The sequence below is a fragment of the Choloepus didactylus genome, chromosome 5, assembly GCF_015220235.1.
Source record: "Choloepus didactylus isolate mChoDid1 chromosome 5, mChoDid1.pri, whole genome shotgun sequence".
Classification (NCBI taxonomy): domain Eukaryota; kingdom Metazoa; phylum Chordata; class Mammalia; order Pilosa; family Megalonychidae; genus Choloepus; species Choloepus didactylus.
In genome coordinates, this window is record NC_051311.1 from 52,122,715 (window position 1) to 52,139,618 (window position 16,904).

Below are 16,904 nucleotides of genomic sequence, written 5' to 3' on the forward strand. Positions count from 1 at the left end.
AGAGTATTCCAGGGAGCATGGAAGCATAGCAGAGACAGAGAAATAAAAGTGCTTGTACAAGCATCCTCTTCTGGACAAGATGGAGGAGCGGGGTCTAGATTTACCTCCCCTCCTCCTGAAACAACTGAAAAACTGAACAAAATTTGTAAGTTTTCATGACATTGGACATTAGGCCACAAGGGACTGGGCTTACTGAGAAATAGGAAACATGAGATGAGCCCTACAATTGCTCCACTTTACTGTCTGGAGAAAGTTTATAGCCACAGTGCAGGGAGGGGAGCCCCAAGCAGAGCTCAGTAGTCTCCATGAATTGATGAGACAGATTTGGGAGTCTGGAGAGGCTGAGGCAGTTGGAGTTCTCTGTAGAGAGTATTGGAAAGCAGAGAAATGCATGTAGCAGGAGCTCCAAAAATCTTCAGAGAGTTTTCAGCTATGAACTGATCTGTGCAAAGCTATGAGGAAACTACCCAAGGCTGGGGAAAGAACGATTCACAAAGATGAGGGGGAACAATTCTTGGGGCTCCCACAGGCTTGGGGTTAAGTTCCTTTCCCACCTGCCCAAGTAGAAAAACCTTGTAATTCAGGAAGCATAAGTTAGGGTTTTGCCTCTGTAGCAGGACCAAATTTGCCCCAGATTAAAAGCCACTCTGGGGGAGGCAGGGCAAGATGGCGGCATAGAGAGGAGTGGAAGCTAAGTAGTCCCCCTGGAACAACTACAAAAATCCAGAAACAACTAGTAAATAATCCAGAATAACTGCGGGGGGACAAACGAGACCATCCACTCATCATGCACCAACCTGAATTGGGAGGAATGCCCGAGAACACAGCATAAAATCTGTAAGTAAAACCTGCGGATCCAAGTCACGAGACCCCCACCCCATAGCCTGAGCTGCAAAGCCTTGTGGTGCCAGAGAGAAGCTCTCTCCTAGCAAGCAAATATAGCTCAGCTGAGCTCCAACTGGGGTTTTAAGTAGCGAGTGTGAACTGCTCACTACAGGCATGCATCCCCAAAAAACAGACAGAGGCTTTGGGTGACGACTGACCTTGGAGAGCCGGAGGGTCGCCTTGGACTGGGTCTGAAGGGGACTGTCTGTTTCTTTTTTGGCTCAGTGGAGAAAGCCCCAGTCATTTTCAGTTTCCAGGGCTGTGACTCTGGGAAGGGTGGAGACAGCACAAGCAGAGAGCAAGACCGTTTAAATGCTAATGACCTCCACCTGGGGGCTCTGTCTTCTCTAGGAGGAAAGGGGTGGGGCCCTTTCCATTCAGAACCAGACCCCAGAGCCTGGGGGAACATGGCCATACCTCCTCACACCAGTCAAGAATTATAGGCTAACAGGCATCACCTGCTGGGCAGAAAAGCACAGTGACCCGAGGCATCAAAGGGTGGAGCAATTTTCTAAGACACACCCGCAGGGAAACCAGATACTGAATATTTCTTCCCTCTGGGACCTGAGCCTGTTCTGGTCTGGGAAAACCTGATTTGGATAACCAAGGAAACTATGCCTAGACAACAGAAAATTACAACTTGCACTAAGAAAAACAGAGTTATGGCCCAGTCAAAGGAACAAACGTACACTTCAACTGAGATACGGGAATTTAAACAACTAATGCTAAATCAATTCAAAAAGTTTAGAGAAGATATTGCAAAAGAGATAGAGGCTCTAAAGGAAACACTGGGCATATATACGGCAGAAATCAAAAGTTCAAAAAAACAACTAGTAGAATCCATGGAAATGAAATGCACAACACAAGAGATGAAAGACACAATGGAAACATACAACAGCAGATCTCAAGAGGCAGAAGAAAACACTCAGGAACTGGAGAACAAAACACCTGAAAGCCTACACGCAAAGGAGCAGATGGAGAAAAGAATGAAAAAATATGAGCAACGTCTCCGGGAACTCAAGGATGAAACAAAGTACAATAATGTACGTATCATTGGTGTCCCAGAAGGAGAAGAGAAGGGAAAGGGGGCAGAAGCAATAATAGAGGAAATAATTAATGAAAATTTCCCATGTCTTCTGAAAAACATAAAATTACAGATCCAAGAAGCGCAGTGTACTCAAAACAGAAGAGATCTGAATAGGCCTACGCCAAGACACTTAATAATCAGATTATCAAATGTCAAAGACAAAGAGAGAATCCTGAAAGCAGCAAGAGAAAAGCGATCCATTACACACAAAGGAAGCTTAATAAGACTGTGTGTGGATCCCTCAGCAGAAACCATGGAGGCAAGAAGGAAGTGGTGTGATATATTTAAGATACTGAAAGAGAAAAACCGCCAACCAAGAATCCTATATCCAGCAAAGCTGTCCTTCAAATATGAGGGAGAGCTCAAAATATTTTCTGACAAACAGACAATGAGAGACTTTGTGAACAAGACACCTGCCCTACAGGAAATACTAAAGGGAGCACTACAGGGTGATAGAAGACAGGACTGTGTGGTTTGGAACACAATTTTGGGAGATGGTAGCACAACAATGTAAGTACACTGAACAAAGGTAACTATGAATACCGTTGAGAGAGGAAGGTGGGGAGCATGTGAGACACCACAAGAAAGGAGGAAAGGTAACGACTGGGACTGTGTAACTTGGTGAAATCTAGAGTATTCAACCATTGTGATAAAATGTACAAATATGTTCTTTTACGAGGGAGAACAAGCAAATGTCAACCTTGCAAGGTGTTAAAAATGGGGAGGCATTGGGGGAGGGATGCAATCAGCATAAACTAGAGACTGTAACTAATAGAATCATTGTATTATGCTTCCTTTAATATAACAAAGATGATATACCAAGGTAAAAGCAGATAAGAGGGGGGGATAGGGGAGGCATGTTAGACACTTGACATTGGTGGTATTGTCTGATTCTTTATTCTACTTTGATTTAAGGTTATTTTTCCTTTTGCTGCTTCCTAGCTGTCATTTTTTTTTCCTCTTTCTTTTGCCTCTCTACCTTCTTTGACTCTCCCTCCTGCCTTATGGAAGAAATGTAGATGCCCTTATATAGATAGTGGTGAAGGTGGTGAACACATAAATGTATGACCATGCAGAGAACCATCGATTATTTACTTGGGATGGAATGTATGGTGAGTGAACAAAACCATATTAAAAAAAAAATGGGTTGATGACAAAACCTCATGGGCAATATGCTGAGTGAAATAAGCCAGACACATTAGGACAGTTATTGCAGGGTCTCACTGATAGGAATTAATTATAATTTGTAAACTCATAGACATGAAATATAAGGTACCAAGATATAGGATGAGGCTTAAGAATGGGGAGTGGTTGCTTAGTATGAGCAGAATGTTCGATTAGGATGAACTTAAATGTTTGGAAATGAACAGGGGTGTTGGTAGCAAGATGTGAGAATAACTAACAGCGCCGAATGGTGTGTGAATGAGGTGGAAAGGGGAAGCTCAGAGTCATATATGTCGCCAGAAGGAAAGTTGGAGGTCAAAAGATGGGAATGTATAAAACCGAATCCTATGGTGGGCAATGTCCATGATCAACTGTACAAATACTAGAAATCGCTTCCATGAACCAGAACAGATGTATGACAATACAATTAGAAGTTAATAATAGAGGGGCATATAGGGAAGAACTATATACCTATTACAAACTATATACTACAGTTAGTAGTATTTCAACATTTTTTCATAGACAGTAACAAATGTACTATACCAATACTACGAGTCAACAATTGAGGGGGGGTGGTTAGGGATAGGGGAGAATTAGAGTTTCCTTTTCTTTTTTTCTTTTTTCATCTTTCACTTTATTTCTTGTCTGGAGTAATGAAAAGTTTCTAAAAATTGAACAAAAATTAAGTGTGATGGATGCACAGCTGTATGAGGGTACCCAGGGGCAAGTGATTGTACACTTTGGATCTTTGGATAATTGTATGGTATCTGAACAAGCGCAATAAAAATGAAAAAAAAAAAAAAAAAGCCACGCTGGTCTGCCTAAAAAGCATAAAAGCAAGACCTGAACCCAGACAAAGCTCAAGAACATTTATAGTAAAACAAAATTATACATCATCCAACAAGGTAAAACGAACAATGCCTGGCATTGAAACAAAACTAACTAGGCAAACAATAAATTAATTGTAACTGACCCAGAGTGACAAGATGATAAAATTAGTAGACAAGGATATTAAAAGTATTGTTATAATAGAGTTCCATATATACAAGAAGCTAGAGGAAAGATTGAACATGTTAATTAGAGGCAAGGAAGAAATTAAAAGAATACAAATCAAACTTCTAAAGAAAAAACTAGTTTCTGAGATGAAAAGTATACTGGATGGGATTAATGGCAGGGTTGATATTGCAGAAGAAAAGATTAGTGAACTTGGAGACATAGTAATAAGAACTGTTCAACAAGAAATGCAAGGAAGAAATAGAAAAAAAATGAACAGTGAGTTGTGGGACTTTAAGTGAACTAATATACATGTAATTGAATACTAATATACAAAGGAGGAGAGAGACACAGAAAAAAATAAAGAAATAATAGCTAAAAATTTCTGAATTTGATGGAAGCTGTAAATCCATAGATCCACAAAGCTCAACAAACCCTTATGCACAAGAAACGTGAAGAAAAGTATACCAAGAAACATAATAATCAAATTGCTTAAAACAAGTGCTAAAGATATTTAAAACAGCTGTAGAAGAAAGGACACATTAATAGAGTTGAACAGAATTAAGGATGACAGGAGAATTCTCATTGTCTAGAAGACAGTAGAAGAATATTTCTAAAGTACTGAAAGAAAAAACTGTCAACCTAGAATTCTATGCCCAGTGAAAATGTCTTTTAAAAATTAAATAGAAATAAAAACTTTTTCAGACATAAAAAATGGAAAGACTGAATCACGAGCAAATCTGTATTACAAGAAATGTCAAAGAAATTCCTTAAGACAGAATGAAAATGATCCCAGATGGAGGTCTGGATCTATATAAGTGCATGAAAAGCACCAGAAATAGTAAATATTTGGTAATCACAAAAATTCCTCATTCTTTAAATCTCTTGAAAAGATAATCAACTGTTTAAAGTAAAATAATAATGTATTTTGAGGTTTGTAGCATATGTATGAAATGTATGAAAACATTAGCACAAAGGCCAAGAGAGAAGAAATGGAAGTACACTGTTTTAATGTTCTTATACCATATGCAAAGTAAAATAATATAACTTGAAGGTTGACTGTGTTAAGTGAAAAATGTGCAATATAAACTCTGAAGCAACCAGTAAAAAGCCATAGCACTTATAGCTAATAAGCCAACAAAGGAACCAAAATGAAATCATAAAAAATAGTCCAAAAGAAAGCAGAAGAAGAGTAAAGAAGAAACAAAGAACACATGGAACAACTAGAAAACAGATACCAAGGTGGTAGATTTAAATCCTGCCCTACCAATGATCACATTAAGTGTAAATGGTCTAAACATCCCTATTAAAAGGCAGCAATTGTCAGATTAGATCAGAAGCAAGACCTGGCTATATATATTACCTACAAATTCCCTTTAAATATAAAGGCACAAATAGGTCAAAAGTAGAAATTTGGAGAAAGATATACCATGCTAATACTAATCACAAAAAGCTGGAATGTCTATGTTAATATAAGCCAAAATAGATTTCATAGTAGAGAATATTACCAAGAATACAGAGGAGGACTATTCATAATAATAAAAGGGTTGGTTCCTCCAGAAGACATAACAATCCTAAATGTTTATGCTTGTCATAACTGAGCTTCAAAATACATGAAGCAAAACACATATGCTACAAACCTCAAAAATTATTTCAAGGAGAAATAAATCCACAATTATAGTCAGATTTCAATGCCTCCCTCTCAATAATTGATATAACAAGAAGACAAAAACCAGCTGTGAGCCACTATAAAGGGACAATTTGATAATACAGGAGAGAAAATGAATGCTATGGATCCAGAGTACAGATGGGTAAGTTATCTTTAGAATTGAGGGGATATATTTCTTCCAGTTTAACAAGAGAGAGAAAGAAAGGGTTGAGTGCGGACGCAATGAAGTTTATAGTTGAGCAGCTAGGACTACAAACTATAGAGTAGCCATCTCATGGCTTCTGTTCTCACAGTAGAGAAAGGAGAGTCATCTTTTAAGAATGAGGCAAGAAGTGTGGCAGGGTAGGAGGTCTCAGGGAGAGTAGAGACTTCAAGTAGCTGTTGTAGAGAATGAGAAAAGCAGGTTAGAGACACAGGAGTAATGATTTAGCAACACTGAGGCCCTTGTTGAGATTGATCATCGTGAAATTACAGTGGCACAAATTGAAGTTCTATAGTTTTATCAGCTTTCAGGTATAGGCATGAAGAAAGCAAGCAATTTTATTGATCCAGGACTAGGGCTTTATCAGACAAATGTGTTGAAAGGCCAAGTGGCAAGAGAATGGAATTGAAAAGATAAGTGATACACTGAAAAGGGAAAATATAGAGGTTTGGGGTCCAAGACAGCAGTTCAAGTATTTAGGATGTCAGGGTGGAACAATTCTGGTGGCCAGGCAGGCCAAGGAGTTGAGAGAGTAATATGCTAGATGCCTGCTCGGGATGTCAGGAGGACTTGGAATGGAGAGGAGCACTTACCCAGAGCCTCTTGTCTTCAGTTTCCCAAAGGGAAAGTTCTCATCTCGCTTTCATACCTGAACTTGTTCACTGCTGGGCTCTGCTTGTTACTCCTTTTTGCTCCCTATGCTCCTTGAATTTTTCTATGGAGAAATCTGTGGCTGGTTTGATTCTATCACCACCCCATCCCTCTGTAGGCGTATAGATGTTGGGATTGAAGATTCCATGATAATGCCTTAATCTACCATTTTGAACTAGAATTCAAATCCGTATCAAGAGTTTTATAAAATTGTTATTCAGTGGTTTTCTCATTGTGTACTGTTGAAGTTACCCTTATGTATTTTTATGTTATTGGAAGCAGTTTAATCTAGTGAAAAACCAGAATATTGGCTGTATCTGTAGTGCATATCTAATATCATTCCAACATGTTTATAAGTTGATTGTAAACTCACTGTTTGTTGCCAGCAGGAACCTGATCACCCTTTATCTGCTTCTGATTACAGTAAAGACCACAGGAATGTGGATTTCAAGGTGCCTTCAGTTACCATGGGAACTTTTATTTATCATCTGATGACAGTCATGCTCCTTTTTTTTGTTTTTGCCAACCTAAGGGTATTAGTTATGCATTAGTGAGTTGGGGCACTTGATAGGTTTTATATTTGCTTCCCTGAATAAAGTTAAATCCTCTCTGGGGTAGTCTTCTAAGTAGCAGGTGTGGATACCTGAGTTAAGAAATTTCACAAGCAGCCCTTAACGTCTGGTTACTTTACCTCAGTCCTAGCCCTAGACTCCACCATCCATTTGACTTGCCTCTCTTGCTCTATTGGCCTATTTTATATTGACTAGAAAGAAAGGATGCTTTAAAATGGGATTTTTGTTGAGATAGGTGATTCAAACCTTAAAATTCTATTTTTCCCTCCAAACTTTTAGATAGGTGTGACCCACTTAAAATCAATGCCTGCCATTCTTTATGAATTTGTGTGTGTGTCTGTGTGTTTTCATTGGGACATGAAATCTCTAGAAAAATAATATCCTTTTTCTGACTATAATAGAGTTGAAATGCCTAGTGCTGTAGTGGTACAACAGATAAAGAGAGGACAGCTGTTTTTCACTGTATCTCTTCGAGTTTATTGCTTAGCTTTTAGTTTATCATTTAGGTGTCTTAGTTTCCTAAGGCTGTTGTAATAAATTGACACAAACTGGATGGCTTAAAAAAGACATTTATTGTTTCACAGTTCTGAAAGCTAGAAGTCCAAAATCAAGGCATTGACAAAGCCATGCTTCCTCTGAAGTCTTTAGGGAAGAAATTGTTCCATGCCTCTCTCATGGCTTGTGGTGGTGGCAGAAATCCTTGGCTGTGGCAGCATAACTCTGGTCTCTGCTTCTGTCTTCACATGGCCATCTTCTCTCCTGCATCTGTTCTGTGTCTCTTCTCCCCACCTTGTAAGCACACCAGTTATGTTGGATTAAGGGCCTTCCCAATTCCAGTATGACCTCATTTTAACTTAACCGGTCCATTTGCATTGACCCATTTCCAAATAAAGTCACATTAACAGACAACGTGCTTAGGACTTGAACATATCTTTTGGGGTGGCGCAATTCAACCCTTAGCATAGATCTCCTGAAATCCTAATAGGTACTCTGTATAGTCTTAAGTTCGTTTGTTTTATTTTGCATATGAATAATTTTTAAAAATCCAAGCTGTGCTGAAAACACAAGGGCCACCATGAATAATCTTTATCCCATCTCTGGTTTCTCTTTAATTATTTGGGAAAAGAATCACAGTGCCTTTTTCTTCTTTACCTCTCTTCTTCTATAATCCCCTTTAGCTTGTGAGGAACTCGTCAAGGTTCCAATGTCTCTCTCTCTGCCAACAGGATGGAAATAGAGAGGGTGGGAAGGTGAAGTAATTTGACTACAGTTTCGTATCTAATAATCCCTTCAGAACTCTATGTGGTGGAAATCATATATCCTTCTTGGCCTAAGGAAAAAGGCCAGGGAAGTTATGTAGCTTGGCTGATCTGACTCCAGAGCCTCTATTTTTTCCTCACAAAGTAGAAATTTGTTCACAGGGCAAAGTAGGGTTGGGAACCACAGCAGTGCAGTGTGGTGGTTAAAAGAATGGTCTTTGGAGTCAGAAAGACTTATTAAGAGGAAATATTTAACTTCTTTGTTAGTTGGTTTTACCTTAAAACAGAGGTAGTAAACATACTTTTTAATGTTATTGTTGGTCTGAGTTAATGCTCCTACAATTCTCAGCACAAAATACAGATTCAGTAAATGGCGGCTTAAAAAGAAGAAAGATCTGTTAGAGCAGACCCAGAAGCAAGGCTGACGTAGCATTTAACCTGGAGCTTCTGATCCCAGACAAACGATTGTTTTAAACTGACTTGAGTTGGATGATCTCTATCCAGAGTTACTATTCTGCCAAATATCTGATTCCAAGGTAAAGACTCAGAGTTGTTGAAAAGAAATGCTGAAATAAGAGTCTCATGTATGTTAGGGTTAGAATATGTTGATTTAATGAGAAATTTCAGAGATGTATATTTCTTGAATCATATGCCATGTTGTTGTAGTCAAAGAGCCCTAGTTGCAATGGACAGAAACCTCAAATTTGCTCAAGTAAAGAGATGATTGAAGGATGTGGGGATAGTCATGGAACTAAAGGGCAGGAAGTGTAGCTGGGCCTCCTTGGAACCAGAGCATGATAAACTGAAAGTTCTCACTTTATCTTTACGGGCCTCTCTAATTCCTAGTTTTCTTTGTAATCTTTCCTTTCTGCAACATTCTACCACATGTAGTATTTGCATAGTTTAGTTTTTGAACGGATTTGAATTACTACTGGGCACACACTAGACCTGGTGACTGTTGGCCCTTGTTGGCAGAGTCACTTGCACTAGATGAGGCCCCTTAGGCCTGCCTTTCTGGCAGGAGAGGTGGGTTTGTAGAGAGTGAGGCTGTAGGGAAGAGCAGGCACAGAAGAGTTGTCTATTATTCATATTTTTAATTATACGAAAGAAGGAAAGATCTAGAAATTATGTTTTTTCTGAAACCTGGTAGCCCATTCTCCCAAACTGAAACTTCTGGCATTACTTGATGGCAAGATGCTAATAGCATGCTAACTTTTTATGAGAAAATAATTCTCTCAAAAGTTGATCCTGCAAACCTGAATTTATGAAGTTGCTGTTGTCACTTCATAATAAGTATCAAATATTAATCTTCCTCTTCTTGTGAATTTCTTTCAGAGATATGAGGACTATGGACTGACTCCCCCATCAGGCCCATTGCCAAGGTAAGATTTTCAAAAGGAAATGTATTATGACTCTTTCACACAGGTTGTTACTTTAATTTTGTAAACTCATTTCTTTTAGCTAATATGAATGGGCACAAAACTCAGAGTTACATGTTCTCCTGACATAACCAAAACAGTAGGGAAAACGGATGGGATTTAAGTGCTGATTCCAGTAATGACAGACTAGATAATTTGGACTAACTCTCCTTCTGAGGAAAACTAGAAAAACTAGACACATATTTAAAAAAAAAAAGAAAGAAAAGAAAAGAAAAAGCAGAGAACTAACAGAGCAGTGAAGCATAATGGGACTGAGATCCAGGAAACCCAGAGGTGAGCCCTGCATTTTGAACCACTTTTCTCCCAAAGACATTTGCTGATCCTGCAAAGGGCAGCCAAGAAGCTAAAAATCTGAGCAAAACTTGTGACAGACTTATAGGACTACTAGGACAAGGAGAAGTTTCCCTAGGCTTTGGGTTGGGACCCTTAAGGGTTATATCTTGGGAGAAACAGTGAACTGTAAGTAGATAGTTCTCTGTAGAAACTACCACTCAACTTCCAGTCATCTTAACCCCTGATTGGGTTATGGTGATCAGGTATTGATAGTCCTTCCAAATGCGAGGCAGAAACAAATGTAAACATCCTTTACAGGAAGATAATTTCACTCTGGGTTTCACATTATCTCTACAGTCTGTCATGTACATGTTTGATACACAGTACACACACATGCATGCACATAACCCAGGCATATGAGAAAAAAAGAAAATAGGATTTTTTTTTTTAATTAAGAGAAATAATAGACAATAGAAATGGAACCACTGGGGATACAGATAGTGGAGTTGTTGAAAACAGATTTTAAAATAATTATGCCTAATATGTTTAAGGAAACAGAAGACAAGATTGAGATTTTGGCATAGATCTGGAAACTCTGAAAGAGAACAAAATGAAAATTCTGAGACTGAAAAATACAGTTATCAAACTTAAGACCTCAGTGGGTGGTTTTAATAGCAGATTAGAATCTAATGAATAGAACTCAAGAGAAATAGTAAAGTGGATAATAGTTTCAAAAGAAAATATCCAAAACTGTCAAAAGATATCAAGTCACAAATTTGAAAAAACCTGTGGACTCCACTCCAAGCAGGTTAATTACAAAAATCATATATCTAGGTTTGTCATAGAAATACTCTGAAAACCAAAGATAAAAGTCTTATGAGCTTCCAAGAAGGAAAACATTTCCTCTAAAGGAGCAATGGTAAGACTGACAAATATCAATAGATACAGTCCAAACCAGAAGATAACATGTGATATTTTTAAAGAGCCTATAGTCAAAGGAGTAATAAAATTCTTTTGCCTTCCATATGAGAATTTAACCTTTGGTTGGTGAACTGTCCAGTTTTGTTTCCCTGATGACTTGATAAAATAAGAATGTCAACTATGTTACTAGGCAATTTTGCTACTGATAACAATTATCTCTAATTGGTAAAACTACAACTGTACTGGAATTCCATATATGAACTATAAGTACCTGCTAAAAAGCTGCAATTTGCGGCTTATTGAGTGTAGTGACTTTTGTCAGGGCATGTTCCTTGCAGGAACCCTAAAAGGTATGTCTGCGGGGTTGTTACAAGAGATATTGCCTCCTGTGGCAATTAGACTTTTAAAGCAGTGAAGTTCCTGTGCTTGTGTGAGGCGGCACCTGTCTCCTTTCAGCTGAATTGCTTCAAGTTTTCATACAGACGGGGAAGCTTGCCCAGAGCAAGCTGTGGTTCTTGTTCTAAATCCTTCCAAGTGTTCTGGTGCCACATGTTTCGTTGAGCTTAAGATGACTTCCTAGTTGTCATTGTGATAGAATGAAAATAATTGCCAACCTAAAATTCTGTAGCCAGTGGAAATATTCTTCAAGAATGAAGTTAAAATAAAGGCATTTCCACAAAAAAGAAATTTGTAACTGGCAGATCCACACTGAAAAAAATGAATAAGTACTCAGTGGTATTCTTCAGATAGTAGAAAAGTGATCCTAGGTGGAAGTTTAGAGGTGCACAAAAGAATGAAGAATAACAAAGGCTTAAAAATGAGAGTAAATCTAAATGAATATTGATAGTTTAAAGCAATAATGTCATGTAAATGGTTAAATAAATACATGACAATAATAGCATATAAACCAACAGAGAAGATACATGGAGTTAACATTTTCTCAGGTCCTTAGATTGTCTGAGAAGATATAAAAGTACTAATTTATGTTAGACTGTAGTAACTCAAGGATTCCAGTGTAATTTTTAGGATAACCCACTAAAAGAATGCTATATGAATATTCAAATATCCAAATAGTAGAGGGGGGAATAATGTAATTAGAAAGTAATCCAGAAGAAGTCAAGAAACTATAGAAAAGGGAACATAGAATTGGCAGGACATACAGCAAGTAAATATAACATGGTAGAGATTTAAAGTCATAGGTAACATATTTATGTAATGACATTAAATGTAAATTACTAAATATTCTAATTAAAAAACAAAGGTTGTTATATCGAATCAAAAAGAAAAAAACTATGTGTTTGCAAGAGATATGAATAATAAGATATAGAAAGGATATAGAAGATCTGAACAATATAATTAATAAACTTGACCCAATTGACGTATATTGAACCCTGGGCTCCATAACTATAAAATACACCTTATTTTTAAATACAGCCATTTTAAAAATTTACCAAATGCTGTGTTATAACAAATTTCTAATAATTGAAATCACTCAGAGTGTATTCTCTAATCATATTGAAATAAGCTAGAAATCAATAATAAAAGATAACTAGAAAATCACTGTATGTGTACAAATTAATCAGTACCCTTTTAAGTAACCCATGGTATACAGAAGAAATTGTAATGGAAATCAGAACATGTTCTTAAATGAGTAACACTGAAAATACAACATATCAAAAGTTGTGGGATGCAACTATTCGCATGTTTAGGGGGAAATTTTTGCCTTGAAATGCGTATATTTGAAAGGGAAAATGGTGATCTAAGCAACCACTTCAAGGTGTTACAAAAAGAAGATCCAATTAAACCTAAAGGAAGTAGAAAAAAGGAAATAATAAAATAAGAATAAACTAATGAAAAAGAAAACAATACTGCAATAGAGAGGATCAACAAAACCAAAAGTTAGTTCTTTGAAAAAGCTAATAAAATTGATAAATCCGTGGCATAGTTGGTCAAAAAAAAATCTGTGTAACAAATTACCAATAGCAGGAATAACAAAGGACATATAAATACATGTCTAACACACATTAAGAAGATAAAAGATGGTATTATGATTATGCTTTTATGATGGAAATTACTGCAAAATTAAAATTAGGAAAAACAACCTGAAAACTATGTGGCAGCTCTGTATTGACATCGAACAAGCTAATATATGATGTTGTCTGCAGCTGGGGCTTTCAAACTTCTCTTTTTTACCTTAGTCGACCATAATAATTATTTTATGTCACAATCTGCTTCATTCATTCATTCACTCATTTTCTTTCAACAAATATTTGTTAACTACTGTGTGTCGGACACTGAATTAGGGACTCAATTTATAACAGTGAACAAAGCAGACAAAAAAATCCCTGCTGTCACAGAACTACAAATATACATATAAACAACAACTGTTTACACCTGGAACAAGCAAAACTCCAGTGACAGAGCACATCAGAGGTTTCTGAGACTGGAGGCAGGAGGTGGCTTGAGAGCTAAGGGGCACCAGGGAATTTTCTGAGGTAATGGAAATATTATATCTTGATTATGATGGTGGTTGCACAACTGTATGCATTTGTTAAAATATATTTAACAGTACACTTAAAAGGGGTGAATTTTATTGTATGCAAATTATACCTCAATAAACTTCATTAAAGAGGGGAAAAAAAAAAACTTTCCCTCTGAGAGCAGGAGCAAGACAAAGATGCCTGTACACATTACTTTTAGTTAGCATTGTCCTGGAGGTCCTACCTAGTGTAATAAGACAAGAAGAAGAAACAAAATGATTAGGGAATTCAGAAAAAGAAATAATACCATTACTCTTAGCAGATAATACAATTAAGTTACAGTAGAAAATCCTGAAATGTCAACACATAGGTTGTTAGAATTAAGGGAATTTAGCAAGATGGCTAAATTGCAAGGTACGTATAAACAAGATCAGTACACAAAAATCTGTTTTATTTCTGTATTGAAGCAACAAACAAAATTTTTTTAAAAAGTTAAAAGATACCATTTAAAATAGCATTCGTAATTTAAAATATCTTAGGGTAAATCAAACCAAAGATGTACAAGCCCTCTAAAGAAGATGTTTACGGGTATTGGACAGCTCAGAATTGTTAAGATGTCTCTTCTCTCCAAATGATCTATAGATTCATTGCCGTCACATTCAAAATCTTAATAGTTTTTTTTTTTTTTTAATATGTGAAAACAGACAAGCTGATTCTAAAATTCATGTGGAAATGCAAAGAGCCAAGAATAGCCAAACAATTTTTTTAATTAAATTCAGTTTTATTGAGATATATTAACATACTATACAGTCATCCATGGCGTACAATCAGCTGTTCATAGTACCATTATATAGTTATGCATTCATCACCCCAATCTAATTTTGAACATTTTCCTTATACCAGAAAGAAGGAGAATAAAAAATAAAAGTAGAAAAAGAACACCCAAATCATCCCTCCCCATCCCACCCTATTTTTCATCTAATTTTTTTCCCCATTTTTCTACTCATCCTCCATACACTGGCTAAAGGGAGTGCAATCCACAAGATTTTCACAATCACACTGTCACCCCTTGTAATCTACATTATTATATAATTGTCTTCAGGAGTCCAGACTGCTGGGTTGGAGTTTGGTAGTTTCATGTATTTACTTCTAGCTATTCCAATACATTAAAGCCTAAGAGGTGTTATCTATATAGTACATAAGAATGTCCACCAGAGTGACCTCTCGACTCCATTTGAAATTTCTCAGCCAGTGAAACTTTATTTCGTTTCATATCGCCTCCCCCTTCTGGTCAAGAAGATGTTCTCAATCCCAGGATGCCAGGTCCAGATTCATCTCTAGGAGTCACATCCTGCATTGCCAGAGAGATTTTCACCCTTGGGAGTCAGGTCCCATGTAGGGGGGAGGGCAGTGAGTTCACCTGCCAAGCTGGCTTAGCTAGAGAGAGAGGGCCACATCTGAGCAACAAAGAGGCACTCAGAGGGAGACTCTTAGGCACAATTATAAGCAGGTTTAGTCTCTCCTTTTCAGTAATGAGCTTCATAAGTGCAAGCCCCAAGATAGAGGGCTCTAGCCAAACACTTTTGAGAATGGGGTGTTCAGACTATTTTAAATGCTATCTTTTTAAAATTTCTTCCAAGTAATTAAGACAATGTGGTATTGGTGTAAGGTTAGACAAATAGACCAATGGAACAGAATAGAGATTCCATAAACAGACCCGAACATGTATGAACACTTGAATTGTTAGAAAGATGGAGTTGCAGAAAAACAGTTAATCTCAAAAGTCAAATTCAACTAAGGACCAGAAGCCACAAGGAAGTAAGAATGTTGTTACCTGCTTCCTCCTTATTTTTGGTTACTTTTCTTTATTCTCCCTAATTTTCAGAAGGTTTTGGTTTATTTTTCCTCAACTCTCTTGCCCCACCAGGTACTGCTTTGTGGTCCGAAAGTAACGAAGGTAAAGTGGCAAGTGGAACAGGTGATACAGGACAGAACTTAAAGACAGGCTGACCATATGATCTGGTTTGCCCAGTTCAGTCCCAGTTTACGTCTTATTTTCCGGCATAATTATTAATAACTTATTTTTTTTTAATGATTTTGGTTTGGATGACAAATTTTTTGGTCACCCTAAATTAAAGAATTCTAGAGTGTGTGGATTGCACTGACCCATCTGAACACAGAACTTAAGATAAAAGAGAAGCACGGGGATGAATGTGGACCCGGCATCGTGGGACTGAGAGTATCTTCTTGACCAAAAGGGGGATGCAAAATGAGACGAAATAGTTTCAGTGGCTGAGAGATTTCAAATGGAGTCGAGAGGTCACTCTGGTGGACATTCTTGTGCACTACATAGATAACATGTCTTAGGTTTTAATATATTGGAATAGCTAGAAGTAAATACCTGAAACTACCAAACTCCAACCCAGCAGTCTGGACTCCTGGAGACAATTATATAATACTGTAGATTACAAAGGGTGACAGTGTGATTGTGAAGACCTTGTGGATCACACCCCCTTTATCTAGTGTATGGATGAGTAGAAAAATGGGGATAAAAACTAAAGGACAAATGGGGTGGGATGGGGGGATGATTTGGGTGTTCTTTTTTCACTTTTATTTTTTATTTTTGTTCTGGTTCTTTCTGATGTAAGGAAAATGTTCAGAGATAGATTGTGGTGATGAACGCATAACTATGTTATCATACTGTGGACGGTGGATTGTATACCATGGATGATTGTATGGTGTGTGAATGTATTTCAATAAAACTGAATTTAAAAAAAAAAGAAAAAAAGATAAAAGGGAAACAAATCTAGGCAGGAGAGGGCTAATTGGGTGAAGAAAAAAGAATTAAGGGCAAAAGTTAGTTCAGCGGGTAGATGGTCTAGAGATGGTATTTTCTGTTTTTCATTGTATTGACATTTGTACGAGGTGCAAAAGCAATGGTGGGTAAAACCGCTGGTGACTTAGCACAAATCAAGACAGTGTCACCAAATTGTATTGGTAGTCATATTCTTCATTGCTATGCAATTGCAGTTTTTTTTAAATGCCAGTTTTATTTTAGTATGTCCTGCATGAAATAATAAAAAATCATCAATTTTGTTAAATCTAGACCCTTGAGTCTTTAATAGTCTTGTGATAAAATAGGAAATAAGTATAAAGCAGTTCAGCTGACTACCCAGTTATGAAGGAACAGCATTTGTTAGATCGTTTGAATTGAGAACTGAACTGAACTAACTGCTTTTCCACGCGTTTTACTTCAAAGAACAACCGACAGACATCATTATTCATACTTGGGTGTTTGGCAGATACTAT

The 16,904-nt window shown here is 37.2% G+C and overlaps 1 protein-coding gene across 1 annotated transcript in view; it reads left to right on the plus strand.

Annotated features, from left to right (window-relative positions):
* The window catches only part of KIAA1549 (KIAA1549 ortholog), a 173,563-nt gene that overhangs the window by 138,562 nt on the left and 18,097 nt on the right, over positions 1 to 16,904 (plus strand). Inside the window, exon 17 of the mRNA XM_037836064.1 lies at positions 9,818 to 9,864. Coding sequence (XP_037691992.1) covers positions 9,818 to 9,864 — 47 coding nt within the window. The remainder of the gene's footprint in view (positions 1 to 9,817; positions 9,865 to 16,904) is intronic.